The 10,368-nt window shown below is 61.0% G+C and overlaps 2 protein-coding genes across 2 annotated transcripts in view; one reads left to right on the top strand and one right to left on the bottom strand.

The window, feature by feature from the left end:
• Nucleotides 1-794, top strand: part of Hdgfl2 (HDGF like 2) — a 27,844-nt gene extending 27,050 nt beyond the window's left edge. The window contains exon 18 of the mRNA XM_048810908.1: nucleotides 220-794. Within this exon, the coding sequence (XP_048666865.1) occupies nucleotides 220-319 (100 nt within the window). The 3' untranslated portion in view covers nucleotides 320-794. The remainder of the gene's footprint in view (nucleotides 1-219) is intronic.
• Nucleotides 508-10,368, bottom strand: part of Plin4 (perilipin 4) — a 12,015-nt gene continuing 2,154 nt past the window's right edge. Inside the window, 8 exon segments of the mRNA XM_048812350.1 lie at nucleotides 508-3,495; nucleotides 3,569-3,655; nucleotides 4,738-4,826; nucleotides 4,829-4,924; nucleotides 5,015-7,382; nucleotides 7,455-7,547; nucleotides 9,341-9,417; nucleotides 10,175-10,322. Of these exon segments, the coding sequence (XP_048668307.1) occupies nucleotides 3,166-3,495; nucleotides 3,569-3,655; nucleotides 4,738-4,826; nucleotides 4,829-4,924; nucleotides 5,015-7,382; nucleotides 7,455-7,547; nucleotides 9,341-9,417; nucleotides 10,175-10,322 (3,288 nt within the window). The 3' untranslated portion in view covers nucleotides 508-3,165.

Genomic DNA, 10,368 nt, shown 5'->3' on the forward strand with positions numbered 1-10,368 from the left:
CATCCGCCTCCCACGCGGCACGTCCACAGCAGGTGGGCGCTGTGCTCCTGGTGCTCACAGTTGCCTAGCAGTGGGTGGGGCAGGAGAGGAGAGCAAGGCAGTGCCTGAGAACCTGGGGCCAGGACCAGCTCTTCCTCAGGACTGGCCCTGCCTGACAGCTCCAGAGGTAGGGACAGGGCCAGTGCAGCCTCACGTGCCACCTTTGCTATGCCCCACCAGCAGCCTACGGGAGGGCCCCGATCTGGACAGGCCTGGGAGCGAGGAGCAGGAGCACGAGAGGGCGCAGCTGGACTCGGAGTCCCTGGACGAGGAGAGCTGAGCCCGGCAGCCCTGGCCTTGGCCCAGCTCATCCACAGTAGAGTCCTAGGCCTGCCCCGTCTCTTTCCCAGCCTCCCATGAGAGCAGAGAACTTTTGGGGAAACGCTGTGCTGTTTGTATTTGTCTCCTTGGGTTTTTTTTCTGCCTAATTTCTGTGATTTCTGACCGACATGAAATGACTATAAAGGGTTTTTTAATGAAAAAAGATTGCTTTTATTGACTTGGTTTTCCAGCATCACTGGTGGGTGAAGCGGAGCCCAGGGCCAGGGAGCAGTTTGCAGCTGTCAGAGGCCCTTAGGGGACAGAGGGTCAAGCTACTGGGCCACCATGAGTAGTGAGAGTGACTGTCCTCGCAGTACCTCAGGCCCCGTGGTGCTAGTGGCAAAGGAGGCTGGACGGAGCAGGGCCTCCATGAGAGGAGGAGAAACGAGGCTCGGAACTTCACAGCTCAGACAGAGGCTGCGGGGTGGCTCTTCCTGCCTTTGGCAGCCTGGTGCGGGCAGGCCAAGCAGGAACAGAGGTGGCTCAGAGGGCAGAGTGCAGAGTACACCTTCCCTGAATGTCCCAGCTTATGTGACCTGACTCTAGTGTGTCTGTTGCCCCTAGGCTGTAGGAGGCTTCAGCACCCCCAGGCATTTGGGCCTACAGGGGTGCTGCAGTTGTCTCCTCTACTGAGCTTTTACCCCACGTGAGCCTTGCTGTGGGCCTCCCCGCTCGTGCCAACTGCATTGCCAGCTCCTGTGAGCTTGGCATGTGGCCTTCCTCACGGGTGCAAGAGGGTGACCCCACCTCATGACTCTGCTATATGGATTTAGAGAGGACACCTATTACTTGGTAGTTCTTTCAACAGTGGCTTCCCATGTTTGTCCCCTGCCTGTGATGACCAAGTTCCCCTATCCAGATGGGAAGTAGGTGTGGTCTCCAGGGAGGAACTCCTGAGCCTCAGACCCAGGTTTGGTTTGGATAGACCTGATGTCCTGGCCCCGTCATCTAGTGACTGCATGTGGCACAGTCAGAAGGAGCCTTGGCAGAGCTGGCTGGGCACTCAAGAGTAGCCCTGTCATCTGAGGCACAGCTTCTCCAGCTTAGAGCTAAGCTGATGTGACCTGGCCCTACACTACTCCAGGCATCCTCGGTGACCCTTGGGCGAAGCAGCTCACCCATCCTGCACCTGCTGGAGCTCAAAGGACCCGGGTCCTTTTCAGAGAAGATGATGCTTAAAAAAGAGATGCAAGTTTCGATGTAGCATGGTCATCACTGTGCTACAGGGTTCTGGGAAGGGCGGCCGAGCAGGTCTCTCTCTGGTCGCTGGCTTTCCATGAGGCAGCTGCTCCCCGCTGTAGCAGTGAGTGGGGCCCAGCAGCAAGGAAGCTCCTGGCTCATGGACACCCTGAGTGTCCCCATCTCTGGGCACTCGGGGCAAGGAGAGGAGAGGGTTAGAACTGGAAAGCGGGCTGGTTGGTCACCTGTCAGTTTTTCTGATCGATGCAGCTCCAATGTCCTCATCCCCCTCTCAGGGTCCCCCTGAAGATCAAGGGGAGTATGGCTAGGGAAGAAGGGGTCTCCATAGTTATCACCCAGGCAGGCCTTGGCCTAACCCAGATCTCAAAGCATGCTGAGCAGGCTCTGTCAGGCTCCGTCCCTTCTGCTCACACTTTTGCTTGGCTGCCTCAGCCCTGCCTCCTCAAGGACCAGAGGACTGTGGGTAGGACTGTGGGTAAGTGGCCAGAGACAGGAAGTAGCTTGGTTCGTCACTTCCCTCACCCAACAGCCAAGCTAGTGCAGAGCTGTGGAGGTGACTCTGCTGGCTGGCAGCAGCTTTGTCCTCAGGAAGCCCTTTCTCAGCCTCACTGGGTGCTGGCAGAGGTGGTGAGTGTCTGCCTCAGGGTGGCCATGGTATTCTAACACAATTGTGCAACAAGGGAACAAGGTTCTCAAGACACCTTACGTATGAGGTATGGGGGTGCACCTGTCACCTAGGTAGGAGGCTGAGGCAGGAAGATCTTAAGTTCAAGGCCAGCCAGGACAACTTAGCAAGACCCTATCTCAAAATAAAAGGACTGTGAGCGGAGCTTAGCGGTGGGGCACTTCTCTGGCATGTGGGAGGTCTTGGGTTCCATACCTAGTACTGGGTTGGGGGACCATGTGGGTCGGGTATGGTGGCCACACCTGTAATCCCAGCAGCTCAGGAGGCTGAGGCAGGAGGATCACAAGTTCAAAGCCAGCGCCAGCCTCTGCAAGTTAATGAGGCCCTAAGGAACTCAGTGAGACCCTGTCTCTAAATAAAATATGAAAAAGAGGCTGGGGATGTGGCTCAGTGCTTAAGTGTCCCTTGGTTCAATGGTTCAATCCCTGGTACCAAATGAGAAAAAAAGACAGTGAGGTTGCTCACGGCTTTGGGATTGCTTTCAGAGCCAGGTGGTCGTGGGAGCCACCCGTAAGACGATAGCCGTGGAGCCACATTGAGGGCCTAGAAGAGCCCCCTAAAGATAAGGAGTCTGCAGTGGGGCAAGTGGAGCGCACCTTACACTGGGCGCGTTTCCATTCTCCTAATTGACTTGCTCACTGAAGGGCTTCAGGCGGGGCCCTGGTCAGCGGTCTAAGCGAGCCCAGCTCCTAGGTCAGGAGAGGGGAGAAAGGAGTGGGGACACAGGCCTAGGCCCTGGAGCATGGTGGCTGAACCCAGACAGTCACGTGCCCTATGGCTCCTGTGTCTGCCAGCTCTAGCCTGCAGGGCCCAGGGCTCTGAGGGACCAGAGCTGGATTTGGGGCCAGGAGGAGGCTCTGAGTGTGGCTCCCTGGGCAGTGCAAGCAGTAGGAGACGCCTGCGCTCTGGTCTGCAGATGCCTATGGCTGCCCACCAGGGGCCAAGGCGAAGGGCCCCACCAGCCAGCCAAGCGGGGGGCTGTGCTGCAGGCCATCCAGCACCTGGTCCAGCCCCTGCCATGCCTGGCTCACTCCTGCTCGGCTCTGGGCCAGGCGCTCGGCTGGCAGCTCCCCAACGGACCCAGCTGAGGACACGATGCCGTAGAGCTCACAGAGGCTGTGCCGCACCTGCCCGACCTGCTGTTGGAGCCCGGCCGGCAGGCCCTGGAGGCTGGAGGCCAGACCACTGGAGGCTGTGTGCAGCTGCCTGAGAAGGGTGCACACCCTGGACAGAGCTGCTGTGTCCTGCACCTGTGGGAGGAAGGAGCACGGTGAGTGGACCCAGGGCCAGGCTGGGGGGGGGTCCACCCAGTACCAGACACACCTCTTGGGGACCCAGATCTTCTGCTCTGGCACTAGATCCCCGGTCCAGGCACAGCTGTCCTTGTGGAGTCTTCATGGCCTTCTCAATCTGGAAAGAGACGTGCTGGGGACATGATGGTGCCTTGGCCGGGACTGGGGACGTTCATAGGGTGCTGGCCTTAGAGTCTCACAACCAGACCTTCCCCATGGCCTGGCAGGACGGCCATGAGCAGTGGGCTCCTCTGTGTTGAGGACACAGTCCCATCCCCTGAGGTGCTCAGGTGGACTGCCAGTGGGATCATGGCATGCTCAGCCCAGGACCCTACATGGCTTCCCATCGTTGTTCGGGTAAAACCCAAGTCCTCACTGGGCCCGTGTGGTCTAGCCTCAGGGACATCTATGGCCTTATCCCCACCAACACCCCATCATTCTCTCTGCAGGGGTCACTCAGGTTCCTATCTGTCCCTTGATCCCTCCCAGCATGCTCTGGCCTCAGGGCCTTGACACGTGCTGCCCACTCAGCCCTGGCATACTCCTCCAGGCTGCCTCTTGAGTGAGCCCTCCCTGCCCACTGCGGGAAGTGGCTCTGTCCCTTCCTGTCACTAACTGTCCATCACTGTCCTTCACTGGGTGTTTCTTACCTCACTGTTGGTCACTGTGTCCCCAGCACATACACCCGGCCCTCCCAGGACCCGTCGTCCTGTCCCGCACAGGGCCTTCCCTCCAGCCTTCCCTGCAGTGAGACTGAGCCTGCTGCTCCTGCAGAAGCCTCCAGGGCCAAAGCCAGTCTCAGGGTTTAGTCCCCAGCTGCCAAGCACCCTGCTTTCCTCCTGTCGTCACCAGGGCCTTCCGTCCTCACCCACACACCTGTGGGTGCTCCACGTTTGCAGTACACCCCGAGCCCAGCTGCTCCAGCTGTACCAGCCTGTGGCGCCCCTCCCAGCTTCCCACTGCACCACCGTGCCCAGCTCCTGGCACGTGCCCACCCAGGTTGCTGTCCTGCTGTCTCTGTCCTCTCCAGGCTTTCACACTGCCACCTTGTTGGCCAGAACATGCCTCAGAGGGACACCCCGCCACCTGCTCTCTGCACAGCACGGCCTGGGCCTAGTGCTGAGGCCCCATTGGATGCCTTGCCACAGGGGCATTTGAGGGGTCTGGGGGCAGGGGGCCCAGGAGGGGGGAGTCTCTTACCACCTGGAAGGAGTCCTGGAGCTGAGCCAGCGTGTCCCTGGCTTGGAACTGGTTGTGCTGCAGGTGGCTCAAGGCATGTTCAAAAGCCCCTGGCGGAGGCCCGGGGCCAGGTCACTGAGGCGGACAAAGTAGCTTCCCTGGTCGGCCGAGAGCACCCGGGGCCCCGGCCTGGAGGCCGCCAGCTGAGCTGGAGGGGAAGAAGCCTTCAGCCCAGACCGCCCTGCAGGGTGGCTGGGCGCCCGGGACAGGGGGACAGCCCTCCCGTGGCCCCACTCACCTTGCTCCTCGGAGCTCATGGGGTGGAAGATCTCCCCCAGCCCCTCCAGCTCGTCTCGGAGCGTGGCGAAGCCAGTGGTTCCTTGGCACACAGCCGAGGCCCTCTGCTGCCCCGCCGCCGCCTCGCTCAGGGCCCCGTGGGTGAGGTCCGTGACATCAGGCACCAGGGCCGTGGTGACACCTGTGGCTTCCCCAGCAGGCTCCCAGCCAGCTCCAGGGGGATCTGGGAGGTTGAAGACCCTGGAGGACAGGGCCTCTGTGGGGGTCAGAGCGGTCTGCTGGCCAACTGGGTCTGTAGCGCTGTAGCTAACAGGTCCACCCCAGCCCTCGGCCTGGGCCTCAGGACACCAGCTTCGGCTACTGCTGAGACTGGTGTGGGCAGCACCTGAGGCCGCATTCCCTGCCCTGGCCAGCCCAGCAAGACCAGCTTCCGCAGTGCTGGTCAGTGCAGTGGTGCTGGGGTCCAGGGCCCCCTGCATGGCTCCTTGGGCCAGGCTGACCACATGGGTGACCTCACCATAGACGGTGTCGTTGGTGCCGGGCAGCGTGGATTTGGCGAAGCTCATGCCAGCCTCAACAGTGCCTTTGGCCACATTGGCTGCTCCTGTGAGCCCGGTGGACACAGTGTCCTTCGCACCCAGGACCACAGATTTCGTGGAGTCCAGGCCCCCCTGAACTACCCCTTTGGACACAGTCATGGCCCCGGTCACCCCACTGCAGACGGTGTCCTTGATGCCCGTCAGCATGGTCTTGGTGGTGTCCAGGCCCCCCTGGACAGTTCCTTTGGCCACATTCACTGCCCCGGTAAGTCCAGATGTCACTGTATTTTTGGTGCCTGTGAGGACAGCTTTTGACGTGTCCAGGCCCCCCTGGACAGCTCCTTTGGCCACATTCACTGCCCCCATGAGCCCAGTGGACACTGTGTCCTTGGTGCCAGTCAGCACGGTCTTGCTGGTGTCCAGGCCCCCCTGGACTACCCCTTTGGCCACAGTCACAGCCCCCGTCACCCCGCTACATAGAGTGTCCTTGGTGCCCGTCAGCACAGTCTTGCTGGTGTCCATGCCGGTCTGGACAGTTCCTTTGGCCACATTCACTGCCCCGGTGAGTCCAGATGTCACTGTATTTTTGGTGCCTGTGAGGACAGCTTTTGACGTGTCCAGGCCCCCCTGGACAGCTCCTTTGGCCACATTCATGGCCCCTGTCACCCCACTGTAGACAGTGTCCTTGGTGCCGGTCAGCACGGTCTTGGTGGTGTCCATGCCGGTCTGGACAGTTCCTTTGGCCACATTCACTGCCCCCATGAGCCCAGTGGACACTGTGTCCTTGGTGCCCGTCAGCACGGTCTTGCTGGTGTCCAGGCCCCCCTGGACTACCCCTTTGGCCACATTTACAGCCCCCGTCACCCCGCTACATAGAGTGTCCTTGGTGCCTGTCAGCACGGTCTTGGTGGTGTCCACACCAGTCTGGACGGTTCCTTTGGCCACATTCACTGCCCCCATGACCCCAGTGGACACTGTGTCCTTGGTGCCCGTCAGCACGGTCTTGGTGGTGTCCATGCCGGTCTGGACAGTTCCTTTGGCCACATTCACTGCCCCGGTGAGTCCAGATGTCACTGTATTTTTGGTGCCTGTCAGGACAGCTTTTGACGTGTCCAGGCCCCCCTGGACAGCTCCTTTGGCCATGTTCATGGCCCCAGTGATTCCACCACAAATGGTGTCCTTGGTGCCCATCAGCACGTTCTTGGTGGTGTCCACACCAGTCTGGACAGCTCCTTTGGCCACATTCACTGCCCCCATGAGCCCAGTGGACACTGTGTCCTTGGTGCCAGTCAGCACGGTCTTGCTGGTGTCCAGTCCAGTCTGGACGGCCCCCTTGGCCACGCTGACTGCTCCTGTGAGCCCCGCGGACACAGTGTCTTTGGTGCCCAGGACCACAGACTTCGTGGTATCCACGCCCCCCTGGACAGCTCCTTTGGCTACGTTCACGGCACTGGTCACCCCACTGCAGACGGTGTCCTTGGTGCCTGTGGCGATATTCTGGGTCGTGCTCAGTCCAGTTTGTATGGCCCCTTTGGCCACGTTCATAGAGCCCATGACCCCTGTGGACACTGCGTTTTTGGTGCCTGTCAGGACAGCTTTTGACGTGTCCAGGCCCCCTTGGACAGCTCCTTTGGCCACGTTCACGGCCCCTGTCACCCCGCTACATACAGTGTCCTTGGTGCCCATCAGCACGTTCTTGCTGGTGTCCATGCCGGTCTGGACAGTTCCTTTGGCCACATTCACTGCCCCAGTGAGCCCACTGGTCACTGTGTCCTTGGTGCCAATGACCACGGCCTTTGAAGTGTCCAGGCCTCCCTGGACAGCCCCTTTGGCCATGTCTACTGCCCCCATGAGCCCGCTGGAGAGCACCTCTTTGGTGCCCGTGAGTGCTGACTGTGTGGTAGCTGCGTCCGTCACACTGGCCACTCGAGAGGAGATGGCCCCCTTGGTTCTGGTCAGCTGGGAGCATGCCAGGGCTTTGGCCTCTGACATCAGCTGAAAAGAAAGAACACAAGTGGTCAGCAGAGTGGGGGTGCTGCACCCCAGAGCTCACCGTCCTCCCTTGGCAGCAGGCCCTGCTCCCTGGAAACACTGCCCCATCCCACCGGACACACCGTCCCTTTGTCAGCCATGTTGGCCCCGGCGTCCCAGGGCAGGCTCGTGAGCCGGTGTCACAGTGCGCCCAAAGTTCTTTTCCAGTTATTCCCAACGCCCCATTCAATAGAGTCTCCACTGGTGGCTCTCGCCTACTCGCCAGGGTCCCAGGCCTCAGGCTCAGCCATGTCACGAAGGTCCCTGTGCTGTGGTCACCTGTTGTATTCTCTGGCAGATTTCAAGCCTGGCTTCCCAGCAGCAGTGGAGAAGGCAGATTGGTTTGGGGGGTTTTGTTTGTTTGTGTTTTTGGTATCAGGGATTGAACTCAGGGGCTCTCAACCACTGAGCCCCATCCCCAGTCCTTTTGGCATTTTAGAGACAGGGTCTCACTGAGTTGCTTAGTGCCTCGCTTTTGCTGAAGCTGCCTTTGGACTCCCAATCCTCCTACCTCAGCCTCCTGAGCTGCTGGGATGACAGGTGTGTGCCACTGCACCTAGCCCAAGCATGCGCTTTTTAATTCAACAGGTCTCAACTGGGTAGGTCCTGCCTTCTGGGACACTTGTGGTGTCATGACTCGGGTGTGCTGGCCTGGTGGGGATAGAGGCCAGGGATCCTGCTCAGCACCCTGCAAGGCCAAGACGGCTGCACTGCCGGGAAGGAGCTGGCCCCGGTTTCCATGGTTACTAGGCTTGAGAAGCTGACATTCTCTTCTCCACACTTGGCTCTGCCCACGGTTAGCTCAGGTGCCCACCTTGGCTCTGAAACAGCTGGGTTTTAGTTAGCTCTCTCCTGTACTCGAGATGTGACCTGAGACAAGCCACAGTCCTTCTCTGAGCCCGAAAAATGGTGATTACAATGGCATCTCCTTCAGGAAAGGTGAAGGTGAATCAGGGCACCTTAACCCTTGGAACACAGTAGGTGCTCAATTGATGCAGAGGGGTGTGGCCTCTGCTGCTGAGTGTATGTTTTGTTTGTTTTTGCTGCCAGAGAATGAACCCAGGGCCACTTACCACTGAGCCACATCCCCAGCCCCTTTCATATTTAGAGACAGGGCCTCCCTGAGTTGCTGAGGCCGGTTCCTCCTGCCTCAACCTCCCAAGCCCCTGGGATTACAGGTGTGGTGGCCCCCATGCCCGGCTGCCAGGTGTGTTTGGACTGGGGCTCAGGAGCCTTCAGGGCTGAGCCCAGCACTTCTTGGCCCTCCGAGGTCCCCGGATCTGGCAGATGAAAGCTCTAGACTGGGGACCTGTGCTGGGGAGATTGGTGCCAGGGCTTTGCTGTCCTGCTGTGACTTTCAGCTGGGCCAGGCCTCAGGGACTCTGATACCACAGTGGACCCCCTTTCTAGGATGATGGTGAGGTGGCATGGGTTATTGAGCTTGTGACTGCCAAAGGTCCAGACCATGGCCTGCCACACCCTGTTGTGTGACCTGCGGGTGGCTCGGCACCTCTGGGCTGCCTTCCCTGAGGGGTGGAGGACTCAGCCTGGTGAGCACAGAGCATGGTGCTGTTTGGCTGCATGCCGGGTGGAGCCCGTGCCCGTTCTGCAGGCGTGGAGACAGCCCAGAGGGGAGGGGTCCATGTGGATCCCCCAGCAGGACCCGCAGGGGCGTGCCTGCCTCCTCCCCGTCCTAGGTGGCAGGAATGGGACACCCAGAAGAGGCCCCAAGGCTTCAGCCCGCCCGCCCCTCTCACCTTTTCTGGAGGCTGCGGCAGTCCCTCTGTACCCCTGGGCACCTGTGCTGGCTCCGTGGCCACTGCGGGGACAGAAGCTGTCAGGGAGGGTGTGGGACACCGTTGGGATCAGCTGCCCTGGAGCCTGTTGCATAATTTCCCAGCACAGCCCAAAAGGTCAGGGGTGTCCCAGCCATCCGGCCAGGGACAGCAGGAGGTGACATCGAGTGTCCAGCCAGGCTCAGGCACTGACCCTTGCAGGGTCTCCCTGCCCCCCTGCAGTGCACTGCCCTGGAGCAGGACTCGGTGGGGTCCTCAGCTGGCCCCAGCCCAGCCCCTGGCCCACACAGCCCTGGCCGCCCCTGCCCCTCCCCTGGCAGCTGCCAGCTGCCTGTTGGCCAAGGTATGTGAGGCACAAGTCAGCTGCCCGGGGCCCTGGGCCCAGAGCGAGGCCCAGCCCTGGTGGCCGCCCCAGCCCTGGGTTCCCTCAGCAGCTGCTCTGCGTGTCCTGGGCCTGCCCGGAGTGTCCCAGCTGACTCTTGGGACAAGGAGACCCAGGCTGTGTGGCCCCAGGGAAGCCGCTGCCCTCTCTGGGAGCCAGGATCACAGTCCTCCAGGAGCTCAGATGGGCAGAGCCCCCGGCCTTTCCCACAGGAAACCAGCAGCGGGGTGGGAGCCCAGAGCATGGGGCCTGCGAGAGCATGCTGTCCGCACGCAGTCTGTGCCCCCACGGCCAGCTCGCTTCCCGTCCTCACGCCTGTCAGGCTGCCTGTGGGGTCTGGGACGCAGCAGTGCCTTTGGGGGCTCCCTCTGTCTGGGCCCACTCAGGCCCCCACCCCACCACCGTCCACTCACCCTGAGCCTGAGGCTGGGTGGCCTCAGGGGCAGGGGCGCCTGTAGTGCTGGCTGCTGGCCGGCTCTGTCTGCCGGAGCCCTGGGCGCTGGCCACCAGGTTGCGGGCGGAACTGAAGCCAGGCAGGGACCCGAAGAAGCTGCTCAGGGTCTGCGGGGTGGGGCAGCGTGAGCTCGGCCCGGGGACCCCCAGCCCC

The sequence above is a fragment of the Marmota marmota genome, unplaced genomic scaffold (assembly GCF_001458135.2).
Source record: "Marmota marmota marmota unplaced genomic scaffold, marMar, whole genome shotgun sequence".
Taxonomy (NCBI): Eukaryota; Metazoa; Chordata; class Mammalia; order Rodentia; family Sciuridae; genus Marmota; species Marmota marmota.